Genomic DNA, 20,744 nt, shown 5'->3' on the forward strand with positions numbered 1-20,744 from the left:
TTTACGTTAGGTAGCGAAACACTGGAAGTAGTAGGCGAATATGTCTACTTAGGACAGGTAGTAACCGCAGATCCGGACCACGAAAAGGAAATAACAAGAAGAATACGATTGGGATGGAGCGCATTTGGCAAGCACTCGCAGATTATGACTAGCAGCTTACCGGTATCGCTCAAGAGGAAAGTAAACAAAGTTGCATCTTACCTGTACTCACCTATGGGGCTGAAACGTGGAGGCTTACCAAGAGGGTTCTACTTAAGTTGAGGACAACTTAAGCACAACTTAAGTAAGTGAGGGCTATGGAACGAAAAATGGTAGGGGTAACATTAAGAGATAGGAAGCGCGCAGAGTGGTTCAGAGAAATAACTCAAGTTACTGACATTCTAGTGGAAATCAAGAAAAAGAAATGAGCATGGGCAGGACATGTAGTGCGAAGAGAGGATAACCGATGGTCGCTTAGGGTAACAAACTGGATTCCAAGGAAAGAAAACCGTAGCAGGGGGCGGCAGAAAGTGAAGTGGGCGGATGAGGTTAAGAAGTCCTCGGGGGTCAAATGAATACAGCTAGCACAGAACCGGGTTAATTTTAGAAATATGGGAGAGGCCTTCGCCCTGCAGTGGTTATAGTCAGGCTGATAATAATGATGATGTTGATATCTATTTAGGACAGGTAGTAACCGCAGATCCGGACCATGAAAGGAAATAACAAGGAAAATAAGATGTGGTAGGAGCGCATTTGGCAAGCACTCCCAGATTATGACTAGCAGCTTACCGGTATCGCTAAAGAGGAAAGTATACAACAGTTGCATCTTACCTATACTTACCTATGGGGCTGTAACGTGGAAGCTAACAAAGGAGGTTCTACTTAAGTTGAGGAGAACGCAGAGGGCTATGGAAAAAAAATGATAGGGATAACGTTAAGAGATAGGAAACCTGCAGAGTGGGTAGGAGAAATCACTCAAGTCACTGACACTCTAATGGAAAGCAAGAAGACGAAATGGGCTTGGGCAGGACATGTAGCGCGAAGAAATGATAACCGATGGTCGGCTAGGGCAACACTCTGGATTCCAAGGGAAGGAAAGCGTAGTAGGGGTCGGCAGAATATTAGGTGGGCGGATGAGATTAAGAAGTTCGCAGCGGTCGCAGTGGATGCAGCTCGCGCAGGACTGGGTTAATTGGAGGAATATGGAAGAGGCCTTCGCCCTGCAGTAGGTATAGTCTGGCTGAGGAGGAGGATGATGATGATGATGATGATGATGATGATGATGATGAAGGTTTATATTGCCCAGACGAACCGATGTATAAATATATGATGAATGAGCTTTAGGGGGCCATATCATCCGACATGTATTTCCACGTGGCTCTGCATTGCAGGAAATACAATGAAGGAAAAAATCAGAAAGGAAATAGAGATGGACAAAGCTGCTACTCGCTCTTCTGACAAACTAGAATTCTTTTCCAGCATCGAGATAGGCTAAAGCGAGAAGTTAAGGAGGCCTACTGTGTCAGGAAAAAGAGGTGATAAATGCATCAGCCAGCCTTCTGTCTTCCTTGCAGGGTGTGAATTTTTTTTCCTTGATAAAACTTGAAACGTAATGTTTTTTTTTTTACTACCTTGCGGTTCCGCGCAGGTGCATCTGTTTGTTTCTCTGTATATATTTGTTGTCTGTTTGTTCAAAGAAACTTAGTTGTGAGCCTGCGCTTGTCCAGTTCTTTAGGTGTTTATTCGTCGTCTTTTTTAGAGAAGTGCATTTCTTTCAATCATGTCTAATGACCAACTCGCCCAACTTTATACATTACTGCATAATATTGATAAGAGAACATTTCGCCAAAACCCACGCCGCAGCCACCGTCATGGCGGTATCGAAGCAGTGACCGGTTTTGTGCCGGGCGCGCCAATCAGAACAGCGCGGTAGTCCGCCCCCGTCGCGAGCCTCCAAGTGAACGTATCGCAGCGTGGCACCAGTGAACAGTGATCTCTCCGAGCAAATGACTGGGCAGGCCTCCAGCTGTGCCCGCTCGTCGGTCTAATATCGTCGACGTCACGAGAGATATGGGGACACTGTTGTTGACATTTCTGGCACGACCATTGGGTCACAGGCGGTAGATGGTCAATCAGGCTATCCCCAAGATCAACAGCGAGATGTGCGGCCGCGTACTGAGTGGTTCCTACGTCGAGAACGTAGGTAGTCGCGTCACATTTTCTGAGACAGCCGAGCTCCACCTGATCCGACTGAACCGTAGAAATGTGCATTTATTCATGAGCAGTGACATCACCAAAATGCGTTTTCTTATTTCGGCTACATCGAGACCCGGCGAGAGTTATTCAGGGACGTTTGCGTCATCATTCGAGTGTCAATGCAAATACATCACTGTGGAGAAGAAAAAGGCAGAAAGTAATAGAAAATGCGACCAGGCCACGAGCACGGCGGAAGCAAGCACAGCAAGCCGACCAATACCGTAAAAAAGCAAATTGCCGACGATTACACTGCTTCCTGACGCGAAATTTGAGCGCAGCTGATCAGCTGCTTTACCTTTTCGATAGATTGAGGCAAAGATTTCGAACAAGAAACGTATGTACAGTTAAAGACAACTTTTTCTTAGATTTTTCACACGTATTCCTACAAGCAACACTCCACTAACAGTTCTTGGCTGTCATGAAAGAAGCTTTGTGGTCGAAGAAATAAAAAGAGCAATTAAGTTATCGGGAGGCCTTCGCCCTGCAGTGGGTATAGTCAGGCTGAGGATGATGATGATGAGGAGGTTGCGGAGGGCAGCGGGGGTGCCCATAGGAACGTTGCGCGACGAACAGATAGCAGCGACTGACTGATGCTGCTGACCCCGCTAGCGAGTAAAGAGAACGGGACTCTGCGTTTCGGCTTGGGATGCACGTACCGTGATCCGCTGATAGCGCCCCCCTTGGTGCTTTGGCAATCGCAGAGCACCCTTGCCGCCACGCAGGAAGAGGGGGGGGGGGAGGGTTGAAAGGGGGCGGAGCTGGTTACGAGGCCGACGCCGACGGCGACGCGGAACTCAGGAATGGGCGCCAAAGAGCTGCGATATAAATATAATGCATTCTAGCCAGATATTCGTTCTATGGTAGCCTTTTAATTTTATCTTCTTATACCACACGATTGTTTCCCCATGAAATAAGAAAATAAATGATCAGATAATCGCGAAGTGCGCCTCCGTAAAGCACACAGAGAGTAAATCTATATCGCACGCAAAACCAAGTTGCCTTGACGTGCAGATGGAGGAGGCGCACGCAAGGAGGACGTATTCTGGCCCTCGGAGATGTTCACTGACACCCGCCAGTGAATATAGCGCCCTTTTGAGTCCCCTACGCATCCTACGCTCGCGAACGCGCTCACAAAGTAGCAGGCGGACTTAAAGACGCATTGGTTGAAAAATGAGCGTCTGTCAGACGAGCGGACGCGCTTCCTGCTGTCTCAATGCGCTCTTTTGCCTCTTTGCTGCGTTCGCCATCTACAACATGTGGCGATAACTTCTTCAGAAAAAAGGCCATATATGAATTCCGCATACCGAGTGCGCAGCGAAAATTCTCATGTGTCGTCCAACTTTCAAGTTTCCATGTTTTGGTTTAAAGCGCTGACCTTATGCGTCTGTTCGCCGCTGTCGGCGTTGCTGGCGTCGCTCCCTTACGCATGCATGGGAAAGCGACTGCGTTATTTATTTGCGTTACAGGTCGCGATCGGACGCTAACAGGAAAGTGCATCCGCTGATTTACGGCCTTTTCCGCTCGTTTATCGCACGTGATTCCACTCCCAGCGCATGCTGGAAAATGCGTTGTTTGTACAGCACGACATGCTTTGCCATGTCCGCGCTCATATAGTTTGACTGTACCAGCTTCATGACGTGCATCGGACCCCGGAGGTTGTTTAATGTATATCACAGGCACATGCTTGAATATTTAAGCAAGTTAAAAATTCAAGTTGGGCTAGTTGGTAATGGCTTGCAGGAATCATCTTTAGCTGTAACAAACATACGGAGAAGAAGAGCGGAAAACTTAATGGACACCCACCAGCGAGGGTCCCTTGTGTGCCATATTCTTTGTGTTCTTTGTGTCCGTATGTTTTTACGGTTAAAATGATTCTAACATTTAGGCAAGTATTGTTGTAAAATTTTGTGCGCACTTTTAACATGCATAGACGGGAAATAGACAATGGAAATGCGTAAAGGCAAAGTAGCCACAGAAGGATAGTCTCGTTCCTGCATGTATCGGCTCGACGCTCGACAGCAATTTCCATGTCTACGTAGTTTGGTTTTCAACGGTTTACAAATATGGAGCAACAGAAGAAGTCTTACCTCTCCCAGGGCGAAGTCCGTGCTTTCGCAAGCGCTTTCCTATTGCGGAATATGTTACAAAATTCATACAGATTTGGTATGTCGGTGAACCTGCGTGAAACGTAGTCGAACTGCTGTACGTATGACTATCATTCGCGTGATTTTTTACCCAGGAAAAAAAAAAACGAAGACTAAAATACTTAAAATATAGCACAGACATATAATAAGAAAATAAAAAATTAAAGTGAAGAAAAAACAACATGATCAGGACTCGGACCCTGGGAGTTCGCAGAACAAACTCAATGTCTTAACAACTGCATAAGAAGGTTTTCGCCAACGTAGTATTTATTACAGTGTAAACACTTTCTGTGCACACTGTAAAAATTAGCGGTCTAATCCGTGCTACGTCTACATTGTTCCGTTGCTGGAATGAACGCGTCCTGACAGCTTTTGAGGAAACCAATCCGGTGTGTGATGTGTGTTTTCGGGCAGGGCAGAGAAGGGAAAACGTTTGAATGTGTTAGTTCACAGGAAGCATAGCGCAGTAACTCATCAACGCGCATTTAAAAGAAATATTCAATCGCATATGGCTTGTTTGGAGGCGTTTCCATTGCCGACGGCCTCCATCGTGCAAGGAAACCTTAGGCTGGCATAACTGGCGGGCAGAGAGCCAAAAAAAGAGAACATAAAAACAATGACGAGAAATAAAGAGATATCTCTCGTCCCCTTTCACAACGTTAAGAAGGAACGTTAGTCTTGTTCACCGAGCCTCCCTGAGATGCAGCTGCTAAATTGAAATGCTCTCTGCGCAGACTACAGTGAATGCGGCCTCAGTTTGAGCCACGATCCCGAAACAGGCTTCGCTAATGACGACGCCCACAACAGCGTCATCGCTCGGATATACGGAGGAAAGCAAGTGAGGACTATCTGGCCGTGGATGGTCCAGATACAGGTCAAGGACAAAGAGAACAAGGCAGGTTTGATTATTTGGCCACTTAATATTCCTATTTCCTCCACACCTCACAGTACGGTGGGGAGGAAAAGCAGTTCCATTCACAAGCGAGCTTTCATTGTGTGTTCTTGCCTCCTTTTTGAAATCACTTTTAGCCTAGCTTGATAGATAGATATATAGCATTACAGGTGCAGCGGTGGCGTAGCGGTAGAACATCCGCCTCGCAAGTAATAAGACTGGGGTTGAAATCCCGGTGCCGCGCAATTCTCCACCGCATTTAAAAAAAAAATTCCCGGGTCGTAGCAATTGCATAAACAGGTTTGGGGGGCGATCTGATGCCAGTGAACACCACCGGCAACGCACTCCCTCACCAGAACAGGAGTTGGCCACCCTGGTGCAGTAATTGGCCGCAACCTCTCATGATAAGCTCCATAAAACCCCGGCCCTCAGTCACCAGCGGCTGCGGAACAAGTGACCACGGCGGCGGTCAGACCTGTGACGACGCAGGGGGTGCTAAGAATTCCTGGCTCCGCTGGACAGGACGCCATTGGAAACTGACCCTGGCAACGTTTAACGCTAGAACCCTAACTAGTGAAGCTAGTATAGCAGTGCTGTTGAGGAACTAGAGGGTATGAAATGGGATGTCATAGGGCTTAGTGAGGTTAGGAGGCCGAATGAGGCATATGCTGTGCTGAAGGATGGGCATGTGTTATCGAGGTTTACCAGAGAGGCGACAACTAGGAGTAGGTTTCCTTGTCAATAAGTATATAGCGGGTAATATAGATGAATTCTATAATATTATGAGAGGGTGGCTGGCATCGTAATCAGGCTTAATAAGCGGTATAAACTGAACGTTGTACAGGCGTATGTACGTACGTGTAGTTATAATGAGCAGGCAGGTGATATCTTCTACGAGGGGGTAGAATCGGCAATGCGAAAAGTAAAGACTCAGTATACTGTACTAATGGCGACTTAATGACAAGGTAGGCAAAAACCAGGCACGAGAACAGGCAATAGGTAACTATGGCATTGGTTCTAGGAATAGCAGGGAGGAGTTACTAGTTGCGTTTGCAGAGCGCAATAACTTAAGAATCATGAATACCTTCTTCAGCAAACGGAAGAACCGGAAATGGACATGGAAAAGTCCTAACGAGGAGACTAAACATGAAATTGACCTCATAATGTGTTCAACCCCCGCCATTATGCAAGATGTAGAGGTAATCGGGAAACTGCGATGCAGTGACCACAGGATGGTGAGGTCCCGAATTAGCCTAAATCTGAAGAAGGAACGCAACAGATTAGTAAGAAAGAAACCCATCAACAAATTATCGGTGAGGGGGGGGGGGGGGCAGAAGAGTTCAGGATCTCGCTACAGAATAGGTATTCAGCTCTAACTGAGTATGGCGACATTACTCTAGAGGCAAGGAACAATAATTTCAGAGATATCATTACTGAGTGCGCGGTAGAATTGGGCGGCAGGATAGCTAGAGAGGATACCGGTAAGCTGTCTGAGGAGACGAAAGATTTGATTAAGAAACGCCAGAGTATCAAAGCTTCCCTTCCGACAGACCAGATCGAATTGGCCGAGATATCAAAGCTAATCAATAAGCGCAAGGTGGCCGATATAAAGAAGTATAACATGGAGAAAATTGAGCATGCTGTAAAGAACAAGCCAAAGTAGTCAGGACCGCAATGAGATTGGCGGTAGGGAAAAACAGTCAGACGTTCCACCAGTGACGAAGGACGAGGTCAAAGAAGCATTAGAAACTATGAAAAGGGGGAAATCAGCTGAAGAGGATCAGATAACTACAGATTTGCTGAAGGACTGGGGGAATATCGTGCTAGAAAAATTGGCCACGCTGCATACGCAGTGCCTGGTGTCATCGACGGCACCGGAACCATGGAAGAATGCAAACATTATCCTCTATAATAAAAAAGGGGACTCTACGGACCTTAAAAATATGTTACATACAAGGTATTTACTAAGGTAATCGCTAATAGAATCAGGACAACCGTAGACTGCAATGAAGCAAAGGATCAAGCAGGTTTTCGGAAACGGTACTCTACTATCGATCATATCCGTACCATCAATCAGGGGACAGAAAAATACTCGGAATACAACCAGCCCTTATACATAGCATTCATTCATTACGAAAAAGCACTTGACTCAGTTGAAACCTCGACGGTGATGCAGGCATTGCGAAATCAGGGGGTAGACGAGCCGTACGTAAAAGTGCTGGAAGATATACATAGTGGCTGCACAGCAACCATAGTTCTGCATAAAGAAAGTAACAAAATTCCTGTAAAGAAAGGTGTTAGGCAAGGAGACGCAACCTTCCCTGTACTATTCACAGCTTGCTTAGAGGAAGTATTCAGACTTGGAAGGGGAGCAGTTAGGGATAAGGGTAGATGGAGAATACTTCAGTAATCTGCGATTTGCTGATGACATTGCCTTGCTAAGCAACTCGCGGGATGAACCGCAAATAATGATTGATGACCTAGAGAGGAAAAGTAGAAAGGTAGGCTTGAAAATCAATATGCAGAAGACTAAGGTAATGTTCAAGAGCCTCGGGAAGGGAGAGCAGTTTACATTAGGTAGCGAAGTACTGGAAGTAGTATGCGAATATGTATACTTAGGACAGGTAGTAACCACAGATCCGGACCATGAAATGGAAATAACATGAAGAATAAGATTGGGATGGAGCGCATTTGGCAAGCACTCGCAGATTATGACTAGTAGCTTACGGGTATCGCTCAAGAGGAAAGTATACAACAGTTGCATCTTACCTGTACTCACCTATGGGGCTGAAACCAAGAAGGTTCTACTTAATTTGAGGACAACTCAGGGGGCTATGGAACGAAAAATGGTAGGGGTAACATTACAAGGTAGGAAGCGTGCAGAGTGGGTCAGAGATATAACTCAAGTTACTGACATTCTAGTGAAAATTAAGAAGAAGAAATGGGCATGGGGAGGACATGTAGTGCGAAGAGAGGATAACCGATGGTCGCTGAGGGTAACAAACTGGATTCCAAGGGAAGGAAAGCGTAGCAGGGGCGGCAGAAAGTTAGGTGGGCGGATGAGGTTAAGAAGATCGCAGGGGTCAAGTGGATGCAGCTAGCACAGAACCGGGTTAAGTAAAGAAATATGGGAGAGGCCTTCACCCTGCAGTGAGTATAGTCAGGCTGGTGGCGATGATGATGATGATGATGATGATGATGATGATGATGATAGATGTTCGCCTATTTTCGGACTTGGGTTTCCATCCCCCTATCCAAGAGTTTCCAAGGCAGCAACGAATCCAAGCTTTCATACGCGTGGTTATATTATGATTGCTATGAGGGAGGATACCTATCACGGACAGAATTACAATGAGTAAGGTTGAGTTCAGAGCTAACTGCGCATAATTAACCCGAATCGAAGTGTGAGAAACAGTCGTTAGAAAAAGAAGTCTTAATTTGTCTGAACAGACGTTGACGTATTTCAGCCTTATTAATCCTAAATGAACATGTTACGTTTAGTTCGGAAAAATTGTGCGAGATAACCATAAATTCTTTTAGGTCACATCACAGTAGACCTTGCTGTCTTAACATACAATAGTCGTAATCCCACCTTCCTAATCGTAATTAAGCTTGATTAGGCTTTTCTATATCTAATAGGCCTATATCTTTGTTTCCCTTTCTTCGTGTTTCGTCCCGTTCGTTGCGCTGTTTTATTTCATTCTGCCTATACATTGCTCCGCACGTAAACCCTATGCCTAAAAGCACTGTCCTTCTCCATGATATGCGGCAGGCAGGCAGGAGACTGCAAGTACCGATTGTCTATGGCATAGTTTGTAAGAATGATAGGAACGCTTATTAGCGTAGATCGCAGAATGCACTTTTTAAGGATGTTGATTATCTTTCAAAAACGAGAGAACAGCAAAAAACCCACACACACATTTAAGAAGACCTAATAGCGACATTGCAAATGTAAATTGCTTAACCTTGTGCCCAGATATTTTCCGCAACTTAGCGAAGCTGACGTAAATTTGGCGAACTAATGATCAAGACAAGAAACAAGCTATAAACTTGACAAAAATGGAGAAATTGAAAGTCTAGCTTGTGATAGGATGTTCAGTGCTGAATCGGGGACAACTTGAGCATGCAAGCAGGGATTTATAGCAGCAGAAATACTTTTATAGTGCACGCAACAGAAGCACTATACCGAGATAGTACTGGAGAAATGTTCTTTTATATAAACACGTGATTTGATTGATCCAAAACGTGAAAGCATTTAAGGGTCAAAATTTAAAACTCTTCTTAGCTCAGTGAGGAAGCCTTAAAAGCGGCTTCGTGCTTCATTACCACGCTACTTAACCGCTTCCTTCAGTGCAGAACTGCGTTGCGCTGTAAAGCGTTTTCGGCGGCTGGAGCGGCGCCAGTTCACACAGGGCTCTGCGCAGCCGCTATGCTTTAAGCAATTGCGCGCTGCAAGAGCCCTTTTGAGAGCATTGAAAAAAGTTGTTTGATATGCAAAAACGAACGCGCATAGGAAGCGTTGGTTTTGGGCTTACCAAAGAGTCTCAGGCTATGAGACACACTGCAGAGGGCTCCGGAAGTTTTGACTAACTGGTGCTCTTTAACATGCACTGGCATTACGCAGCACATGGGCGCCTTGCTTTTCGCCTCCATCGGAAAGCGGTGCCGCTGCCTTTATCTTGTGCACAAAATTTTAGCGCCTTATATACTGCACCACCGCGGCTGCGTGTATATACGAAAGTAGAGAAAAAAGAATTGCAGTCATTGACCAAGTCAACATAAAAAGAGACGGAACCTTTGATCACAATGAGGTGGACAAGGCTAGGTAATGGAAATTTAAAGGCGAGGCTGGGGACGTAATGATTGCAAATAGTTTATTGGCATGTTTGATTTGTGACTCCGGATGTCTTTTGAATGAAAGACGACTCAAGTTAACTTGGTTATCTTGTCTTTGGCTAAGATGGTAGTGCATCGTCAATTTGGTCTTGTGCGCGTGCTCAGCCAGTGCAGCAATCTTATTGTGTTCGTGCCATATACGACAGTACATAGACAAATACATAAAGATATAGATGTTTAGTTGATTTTTCTTTAAAATTGGAGGAATATAGTTTTATATAATGCGCAGAGTATCGAAAAAAAAACTTGAAAGTGGTTGCTTCCATACCCAAGTAGCTGCTAAGGATGATGCCTTAATTGATGGCTCGCTTCAGCGCTTGCTTTAATTGACGGAGCATGGGACGTACGAAAATCGCATGAGCTAAATTCCACCCTGAGTCCAGAATCTGTTTATAGATTAGAACTGGCCGAAATTTCAAAATTATTCCCTAAGCGTCCCTTAAATGACTTACGAGAAATGGGAAAGGAACAAATTAGTAAGGTACAAGTGCATCACTGAATTACAGTTATGAGCGAAAGTAAAAGAATGAAGCATTCTGCTACAGAATAGGTGTTAAGCTTTACACGATGAAGATGATTTCTCTATAGTAGTTGTCAATAAATGACAACTTCAGAGATATCATTATTAAGCACGCGATAACACAAGGCGGCAGGATAATTAGAGAAGATACCGATAATTTATATAAGTAGAAGAAAGATTTGATTAAGAAGCACCAAAGCACGAAAATCTCTAAACCAACAGACAGGGTGAAAGTCGAAGAGATATCAAGGCTAATTAATATATAGGCGTAAAATGTCTGGCATAAGGAAATGTAAGATGGATAAAAACGAGCGTGCTCTAAAGAGCATGGCTAGCCTTATGCGCAAGGCACGAAATGAGGCAGAGGCAAAATCAGAGGTATACGCAAGAGAAAGTCGAACAATGTCGTTACTAATATGGAAAAAGTAACCAAAGTAGCAGCGTTCTGTACTGATCTACACAGTAATCGAAGTAGGACAATGATTGAACGCAGTATTGAAGAGGAATCAGACTTTGCGCCAATAACAAAGGACGATTTAGAAGCCATGAAATGGCGAAAAGCGCCTTGTGAGGATCCGGTAACTACAGAATCGATGAAGGACGGTATGAATATCATGCTAGTAAAACTGGCAACCCTGTGTACTCAATGCCTGATGACTTCGACGGTACCGGCATCTGTGTAGAACGCTAGCGTCATCTCAGTTCATAAGGAAGAGGACACGGGGACTTGAAAAATTACCAGTAAGCTGACTATGCGTTAGGAAAACCAAATCGCCACCTGAGAACCCAAGGAACACTGAGTGGCATGGTACTAAGGTAATCGCTAACAAAATCAAGGCAATTAACCTTTAGCTAAGAAGGTTTTCAGAGAAGGTACTCTATCATTGTTCTTATCCATACTATCGTCTAGTTTATATAAAAGTGCTCAGAACAGAGCAACCCCAGTATGTAGCATTTATTGACTACGAGAAAGCATTTGATCCAGTCAGAAGCTCAGCCCACTCATGCAGGCATTGCGAAATTGGGGTGTAGATGAGCCATGCATGAAAGTACTGTGAGATAGTCGGTGCACAGCAACTTTGTTTCTCCATAATGAAGGTAATAAAATTTCCATGAAATAATGCGCTAGGTATGGAGAAAAGACCTTCCCAATAAAGTTCATAGCTTGCTTATAGGAAGCATTCAGACTTGGAATGGAAGCAGTCAAGAAACATTGTTGATGGAAAATACGTGTGTAAGTCGCAATTCGCTGGAGAGATTCTCTTGCTAAGAAACTTAGGAGGAATTGCAAGCAATTACTGATTACTTATGTAGGAAAAGCAGAAAGGAGGCGTAAAGTTTAACACGCAGAAAATTAAGGTAATATTTGAAGGCTTCGGAATGGAACCGTAGTTTAAAATATTTAGACAAATGCTGGATGTGGTTGGTTAATATGTGTACTTGGGACAGGCAGTAACCGCCGTTCCGGACCACAAAATAGAAATAGCTGGGAGAATAAAACTGTGACGGGGCGCGCTCGGTAGATTATGACAGCTGCTTTACCGGTATTAGCCTAAGGGGCTGTAACGTGAAGGATAACGTAGAGAGCTACGGTATGAAAAATGGTGGATGCAAAGTCGAGATAGGAAACGTGCATAGCGAGCGTGTTATGATATTGTAGTCGAAAAGAAGAAGGCCTGGGCAGGACGAATAAATGGTCGCTATGGGTTTCAAAGGGTTTCAAGACGTTATCAATTTAATGCCAGTTTAATTGGAAGAAAGAAGCTCTGAACTGTCCGGCTGATGATGATGAACCAACCAAAGAAGAATACGCTCAGAATATTGGATGCTCCAAAGAACACGAGAGGTGGAGATGACTAGACATAACCGAAAAGGCACGGGAAAGAGATGAAATTTAATTACTGGTACGGTTCAGATAGCTATGGCAGCCGACGATTTCTACCCGTGTCTGTGCTGCAGCTGAAAGAACGAGGAAGATATTAGGTGAGAAATTAGTGTACTTGAATCGATATTGTTCCGCCAACAAACGTAAAAACGAGGACAATCTTTTTAACGGTTCATTAGATACTTTCTATATTAGATAGTAAGGATCAGTTAACGGCACGAATATTGGAGGACAGCGCGAAGATTATGCAAGAAAAACTGAGCACATTGTATGCGTCATGTCAGGCTACCTGGAGTCTTAAGGAGCATCAATGTCCTCATATACAAGAAAGCGGTTCGAAAATAATCGCCATTCTCAGGCTCAATATGCTACTTAGTTGGGCAGTCTGAAAATTAGATGGACGAAATGTGCCGAAATTAAGACTTTTTTTCTTATATAGCCTTTACTGGCAACGCTAAAGCAAACCTCAACAGTCATTACTAACTTCGCTGTAAAATAGCCAAATGCGATAGTACCAAGAATACAGGCTGTACACATCTTTCGCTAAAATTTTACCTAAACTTAATCGGAACGACGTCAGAGAAGATACAGTCGCTCTTGTTATTTGCCCCGTGTCGACAGATCGTATTCAGATATATGTATAGCGAAGCACTTGAGACTAGGCTAATAGCTAATGAGCCAACTGATGAAAATGGCTACATTTTATTCATAATCTGCGGGGCTCACGCTCCCTAGACTATCTGGCATCATGGTATAGAAACACTGCAGATGGTTTCTTTTCAGACTCAATAATTACGGTGTACCAATGTATTAGTACTTCAAATGCGCAACTTGGGGAACGCCTTGACAAAGAATTTTAAAAACATCACAATAATTTACGGGGCCAAATGATCTGTTTAAGGAAAATAAAATGTTAATAGAGTGCAAGCGTCACTTGTCGTGGGCACGTGAGATAAAAAACATTACTTGGCAATTGGGCTTAGTACGTGCCTGCGGAGAAGTGCTGCCAATCCTCCATATAGCTTTACTGGTTTCAGCGACGAAGGTCTATGACCTTTTCTTTTTTTTTTTTCAGTTCGGAGTCGCGTGTGGCGGGACCATAATTCACAGGCGGTGGGTGTTGACGGCTGCCCATTGCACGCACACTGCAAAACAGCCAGACAAGAGAGATACGCCGCGAAACTACTCTCCTGATGACTTGCGGCTGCGAGCAGGTAAATGAAATTGCTTGGAAAACGAGCACATTGCTTTCAGCGCGCAAATTACAAATTTACCGTCCATGATCGGTGTTTGCGGCGACACCTGTTGCTGCAAGCCTCACCATTTCCAAATGGAACAGGCGCAGTTCAACAATAATAGTGACGCGTATTCTTTAGTGCTCAGAATTTGATGCTGCAAAACTTGAACCAAAATAAAATCTGGAGCATGAACTTTTTAAGCTGAAAAGAAACGCGGACAGTGTACGAAATGAGGTTCAGCAGTCTCTTATTTTAGATCTCGAGCATTTGTGAATAAACCAATAATAAAATGCAAAGAGGAACCATAAAATTTTCATGACTCCTTCCGGCGGCTCCAAGTAAGCTCGCCTGCTATGGTGGTTGCCGAGAGCATTTAACAGTTTTGTGGGATCATCTGCGAACAAAAGTCTTGGATCTTTGAAATCTCATCGGCGTCATGCACCGCGAAACCTTAAATTACTAGCTTACAAATCGTCCTGCTAAGCTCTAATATGCGTCACACATCAAACGCCCTAACCAGATTTATCTAACAAATTTCTTAGAGTCTGTTCAGAATAGAGGCACTAGATTAACTCATTCATGTTACTCGTATAACGTCAGGATATCATATTTAAAAAAGGAAGCCGCTCTAACAACCCTGGTTTGTCGCTGTTAAATCGCAAGTTTTGTTTACAGTTCGCTTTATGTCGCGCCCTACATCAACCGTCCAGCCTCTTGAATTAGTTCGCGTACATTTCCCGCATCATTCCTGCCCTGGACTGGATCTGCCTTTGTCCATTCACATTATTCAACCTTCTAGCTGTCATCTTTAGCGGCGATAATTTTTAGGGTGTTCCACCCATGTAAATGTTTTGTTCTGTATGTTACCTACCCCAAATCTTGGGGACCATATTAAGGTATTAAAGTGGTATGTGGTTGTGCTAACCCCATGGCCTTACGGCAAATTCGACGCACGTTTCAAGAATTTTCGCGCTACGATATACACAGGTACACAAGAAAGCAGTAACCACGTACACGGGACAAGCGCGCACAGACAACTAAGGTTTATTGATAACAGGGTTACATTTAAAACATTCCACGCGCCCTCTCTGATACAAGAAATCTCGCAAACTCACTGAACAGGCAATGTCACATCCCTACGCAGATACGCTCCTTTATTATCTTTATCTCATGATTAGTTAGCATGATTGACGGCGTGCTTACGCCCTTGTCTTCTCCAGCTTCCCATATCTGAAACGCTTCTACTATTTCTCTTTATTTTATTTCTTCTGAACGGCCTAAGATTATGGTTCCTTCAAATTCTGGCTTGCATTTGTGTCTTGTTAATAAGTCTGTGCCATAAAATGACTAATGATCAGGAAGATACAGTCAACACATGCGAAATTGCGTACAAAGAAATATTTGTTGAGTGTGATACTGGAATTGTGTATTGCATTTCCTTATCATGCGGTATGAGGTACATAGGTCAGACAGGCTAGGTGTTTGAACACAAGGTTAAAGGAACATTGTAATCAATAACCCTGGAAACCTCGCACCCCATTGCGCAAAATACAAATCCAAGCCAGAATTTGAAGGAACCACAATCTTAGGCCGTTCAAACGAAAAAAAAAAAGAAAGAGACATAATAGAAGCGTTTCAGATATGGGAAGCTGGAGAAGACAAGTGCGTAAGCACGCCGTCAATCATGCTAACTAATCCTAAGGTAAAGATAATAAAGGAGCGTAAGTGCGTAGGGATGTGACATTGCCTGTGCAGTGAGTTTGCGAGATTTCTTGTATCAGAGAGTGTCGTTTCGTTTGGTTTGTGGGGTTTAACGTCCCAAAGCAACTCAGGCTATGAAAGACGCCGTAGTGGAGGACTCCAGAAATGTCGACTACCTGGGGTTCTTTAACGTGCACTGACATCGCACAGCACACAGGCGCCTTGCTTTTCGCCTCCATCGAAAAGCGGCCGCCGAGGCCGGGATTCGATCCCGCGTCCTTGGGAACAGTAGTCGAGCGCCGTAAGCACTGCGCCACCCCGGCGGGTTAGAGCGTGTCGTGTTTGCGCGTCGTCGATGTAGTAAAGACGTGTGCGATACTGTTAAACTTGGCTTATTCACCAGATAAGAGGGTGCGACCAGCGTCGGCCGAGGTGTGAGCCGAACTGCCGTGCAAAGAACGGAAGGAACGCAGGCCGGAGATGGGGATGGGGCTTGCTTCCCAGAACTAGAGGAGAGTGACTGAGCCCGCCGTGGGGGGCGTCCCGTTGAGCATAGGCAGGCGGCGAGTCCTCCCGGTGAAGCGCGAAGAGGGGTGCGCACCTGTTCATTAGCGCGCACTGCTCCAGTCACAACAGAATGGACGAGCACAGCACGAGCACAGCACAGCACAGCACAGGACGAGCACAGCATCTTCCCAACGGGCATATGAAAACACTCATGAATTGAATGCGAACAAAGCGGTAAGTATATAAAGGAAAAACTTGTTTGAAAGTTATCTGACACTATTGTAATAATACGGATAACAGTTGTTGTTTAAAACCGGACAGAGATGGGGATTGCTTGACATGAGAAGGGAGGTTACTTCAAATTTGTAAAGACGCAAAAAGAGCCGTGTGCTTGCCGTAGTTTGTTCGAACGATTGATAATAGAAAATTGTTGTCCTTAGCAAATCTTGTTTGATTATTATTGGTGAGGGCCTCCCTGTTGATTACAATTGAGGGTATGGTGTTGTGCACAGCTTTATAAAGTAGGATTGCGAGACTAGAGGTAATCAGTGAAGCGATCGGTAAAATGCTGTGGTCGTGAAGAAGTGATAGCGCTTCGCTGCGGTATGAACTGTAGGTTATTATACGTATGGCCTGATTTTGAAGATGTTGCAGTTGATATAAATGTGATGGGTAAGTGTTTCCCTATGAAGGGATGCAGTAATTAAAGTGACTATGAATGAATGCGTAGTAAAGAGCTACTAAAGTGTCACGATTGAAAAAGGGACGTGCTTTTAGTAGTGCTCTGATGCCAAAACCACATTTTTGTTTCAGGTTAAAAATGTGCTTGTTGTATTTAAGGTTAGCATCCAGAGTAACGCCAAGAAATGTGCAATGTTCTGAAAGTTCAATGCAATGGGAATTAAAAGTAAGTGGTGGGATGTGTACGGGAGCCTTGCGATTGGAGCTGAATACCATGAATGTTGTCTTAGAAGGGTTGATTTGCAAGCAGTTACGATCACACCAGTTTAAAATATTATTAAGATCAGTAGTCAGCATAGATGTTAATGAGTGAATTGATTTATCAGTAGCTAATATAGTAGTGTTATCGGCATAAAGAAACGGTTCTGATTTAGCGAGACAACTAGGTAGATCATTATTATATATTGAAAACAGCACAGGGCCGAGAATAGAACCTTGAGGCACACCTGTATTAATTGTATTTAAGTTAGAGAGCACATTAGAAATCGACACGGCCAGTTTTCTGTCTAATAAGTAACTTTTGATGAGATTGAGAGGCGGCCCTACTACCCCTACCGCTTCTAGCTTACTTAGTAATATAGAGTGGCTGATAGAATCGAAAGCCTTGGTTAAGTCAATAAATACGGCCCCGGTAAAGCATCCTTTATCAATGGCAAATTTAATTTTGTCAGTGAAGGCAACCAATGCTAAGTTAGTTGAATATCCTGAGCGGAACCCAAATTGATGAGTAGAAAGTATATTGAACTTTGAGAAGTAACTAGTCAGGAGCTGTGCTATGCACCTTTCTATTACCTTGCTAAAAAATGGTAAAATGGCAATGGGGCGGTAATTCGAGATACAATGACGGTCACCCTTCTTAAAAACTGGAATAATCTTAGCGTTCTTTAGCTGAGGAGGAAATAGTCCCGTTTCAAAGATGAGGTTAATAATATAAGAGAGAGGATCGGCAATAAGATGAGCGATCCATTTAATGTTAGTGGGGTGAAGGCGGTCAAGCCATGCACTTGTTGTCTTTAGATTTAGAATACATGTTTGGATTTCCTGTGCGGTGACAGGAGATAAGAAAAATGATTCTGGGCAGCAGGTGAAAGACGAGCATCAACTGGCAACGAGGTGTGATTGCAGTAGAAATCGTTGAATAAGTTTGCAATGTCAAATGGATGGTCGTAAACGGTGCCTGACGCCATGATTATTTTTTCAATTTGTAGATCTTGGGTTGGTCTGTTTAAAAAAGTATTGAACACTTTCCACTTTTCCCTGTGGTCATTTCCAAGCTGGTGAATGTTTGATTCATAATATTTCCTTTTGGCTTCTTTAAGTAATCTGCTGAGCATGTTACTGTATGTGCTGTAGCGGGACTTGAGTTTGAGATTGAAAGGTCTCTTTTTGACTTTCTTGTAAAGATTGTCTTTCCTACGCATTGAGTTAAGCAGGCTGGTTGTTAACCAAGGGTTGCGTGGGGCGGAATATTTTTTACGACATTTAACGGTCTTCGAAGAACTGTTCAGGCAGTGTTGTAAGGCGGTAGAAAATGTTTCGAAAGCGATCGCTGCATCTGTTGCTGACTTTAAATTTGTCCAGTCGAGATTAGAAACTTTAGAAATAAATTGGTCTTTATTAACCACAGTCCTATAAAATACTTTCTTGCTGCTGGATAAGCTGGAATGAAGACGAAAGAAAATGGGGTAGTGGTCCGTTATGTCAACCTCGAGGACCCCGCAGTCTTGTGGAGAAATAAAGTTAGAAAAAATGCGGTCGATGAGCGTGCTCGGCCCTCCAGGGACACATCTAGTTGGCAGCGCAATTGCAGGCTCGTATCCGAACCCGAGGAAGCAGTTCGAGTAGTTGACACTGGAAGGATTGTTTTCCTTTAAAAGGTTAATGTTGATGTCACCCATTATGACCACATTTTTTCCCTCCGATGATAAAGTAAATAAAATCTCGTCAAGTGAAGAGCAAAAGTCGCTCACTGATGACGATGGGGAACGATATAAACATCCAAGAACAAACCTATGCTGACCTGTGGGCAGGGAAAGTTCGGTTACCTCTATCCACACGGATTCACAGTCGGCAATGCGAATATCAAGATCTGACCTTCTTGAGTAGTTCATATTTGGCGATATGAAAATAGCGGCACCACCGTGTGGCTTCGATGGGCGATAACAGTATTCTGAACAGTAACCATATGGGCTATATAATTTTTTATCGTCGGCCGATAGCCACGTTTCCGTCATGCAGATGAACGAGAAGTGATGTTCAATAGAAGATAATAGCGCATAAATATCATGACAATGCTTTCTTAGGCTTCTGGAATTGAAATGTGTACTAGATAAGTAAGAACCATCAAGAAACTGGGTAAGCTGATCAGGCGAGAATTAACTTAACATGCTAGTAGGAAACAAAAAGAAGCTGGCAGTGTGCTATTACACCAGTCTAGCGAAAAACAGCAAAATCGGCCTCGGAGCGGATACGGAAAGCGGTTCCTTCAGGCGTTTGTCGAGCTTTAATTTGGCAGTTATCCACCCACAAGAACTTCCAGCCCTTTTCTCTCTTCTGTTTCTAAGCCCTGCCAAACAGCCTTTTATTTTCTGGGGTCAATTGGTCATTGACAAACACTGGGTTCGGGCTTTCTCCGGGAAAACCAAGATCAGCTGTGTTGAGTCGCGCCTTCCGTGCCTTGCTGACAAATTCTTGTTTCTTTGTCTTTGTGCAGAAGCGGGCTATTATGTGTTTGGTGTTACTGTCAGCTACTGTTGGCACTCGGTGTGTGACGTCAATGTCCGAATCGGACACGGGACACTCGATTTTCTCTCCAATTGCCTTTATAATGGCGGCGCTGTCTTCACCCTGAGTACAGGGAACACCTTTAATCTCGACGTTTTTTTTTGGCGTGAGTATTGCTCAAGGTCAGCTACTTTCCTTAACAGGGTATTGTTCTGAGTCTTCAGGGCCATGTTAGCTGAGACCAGGTTGGTATTTTCGGTAGGGACTTCATCAACAACAGTGGTGAGCTTATTTACTTTTTCAATTAAATTTGCAATTCCCGTTTTCAGTGTCGTAATATCCTCTTCAGATGTTTGCACTTTCGCTTCTAATTTCTCTGCAAGCTTCTCCGCCAGCCTGCCCAGGTTCGCGCTCAAACATCATTCTCGCTAGGGTCTGGCCTGTCGTGTTTTGTACTGTCGTGTGCTGCTTGAAAAGAAAACGTGCAAGGCGGCGCTGCAGCAACCCTGTCTGGTCTCTCTCAAGGGCACGTTTTAGCTCAGCCACGTAGCGTTCGACTTGTCCGTTTGTCACTGGGTGGTAGGGGGCCGATGTGACTGATGAGATCCCGTTATCGCGATAACACTTGAGAATCTCCGCAGACAAAAGGCGTTCCGTTGTCCGACACTACCTTGCGGGGAACTCCGAACGTTGCGAACAATTATCGGAGGTTGTCAATGACTGCAACCGAAGTCGTATGTCGCACTTCCTTTATCTCAACCCACTTTGTGTAGGCATCTACGAGCACAAGGAAAGTGCAGCCTTCAATTGGTCCTCCAGAATCAATGTGGAGGGTGTGCCAAGGTGTGTGTGGCTTTTCCCATTCTGGAAGACTAGCTTTCCGCGGATTGCTCTGGCTGCTTTCGCAAGGCTTGCAATTTCGGACGGTTGTTCCAATATGGCGGTCAATGTTGGGCCAGCACATATAGCTTCTGGCACATGCTTTCATGGCAACAATGCCCCTGTATCCAGCGTGGATGAGAGACATAGCTTGCGCGCATAGCTCACTCGGAATCACAACTCGGGATCCTAATAGGGTGCAGTCGCGGGGGTGCTCAACACTGTAGCTCGCCTGCGGTAATCATCGAAGTTGTCCCCTTTGAGTTTGTGCACGTTGCCGGGTTGAACAGCTGTGTAAACTTGGCGGAGAGTTGCGCACTTCTGCGTAGATGCTGCAGCTGTGCATGCTGTAAGCGGAGGTTCTGGCAGTGCTTTCAACAAA

At 44.4% G+C, this 20,744-nt stretch overlaps 1 protein-coding gene across 3 annotated transcripts in view; it reads left to right on the forward strand.

The window, feature by feature from the left end:
• LOC146210046 (complement factor B-like) overlaps positions 1-20,744 on the forward strand; it is a 455,586-nt gene that overhangs the window by 309,664 nt on the left and 125,178 nt on the right. For all 3 annotated transcript variants that reach the window (XM_084606869.1, XM_084606879.1, XM_084606887.1), the window contains 2 exons: positions 5,114-5,274; positions 13,648-13,786. In XM_084606869.1, coding sequence (XP_084462995.1) covers positions 5,114-5,274; positions 13,648-13,786 — 300 coding nt within the window. The remainder of the gene's footprint in view (positions 1-5,113; positions 5,275-13,647; positions 13,787-20,744) is intronic.

Source organism: Amblyomma maculatum, chromosome 1, assembly GCF_055883805.1.
Source record: "Amblyomma maculatum isolate TAMU_Amacu chromosome 1, ASM5588380v1, whole genome shotgun sequence".
Classification (NCBI taxonomy): Eukaryota; Metazoa; Arthropoda; class Arachnida; order Ixodida; family Ixodidae; genus Amblyomma; species Amblyomma maculatum.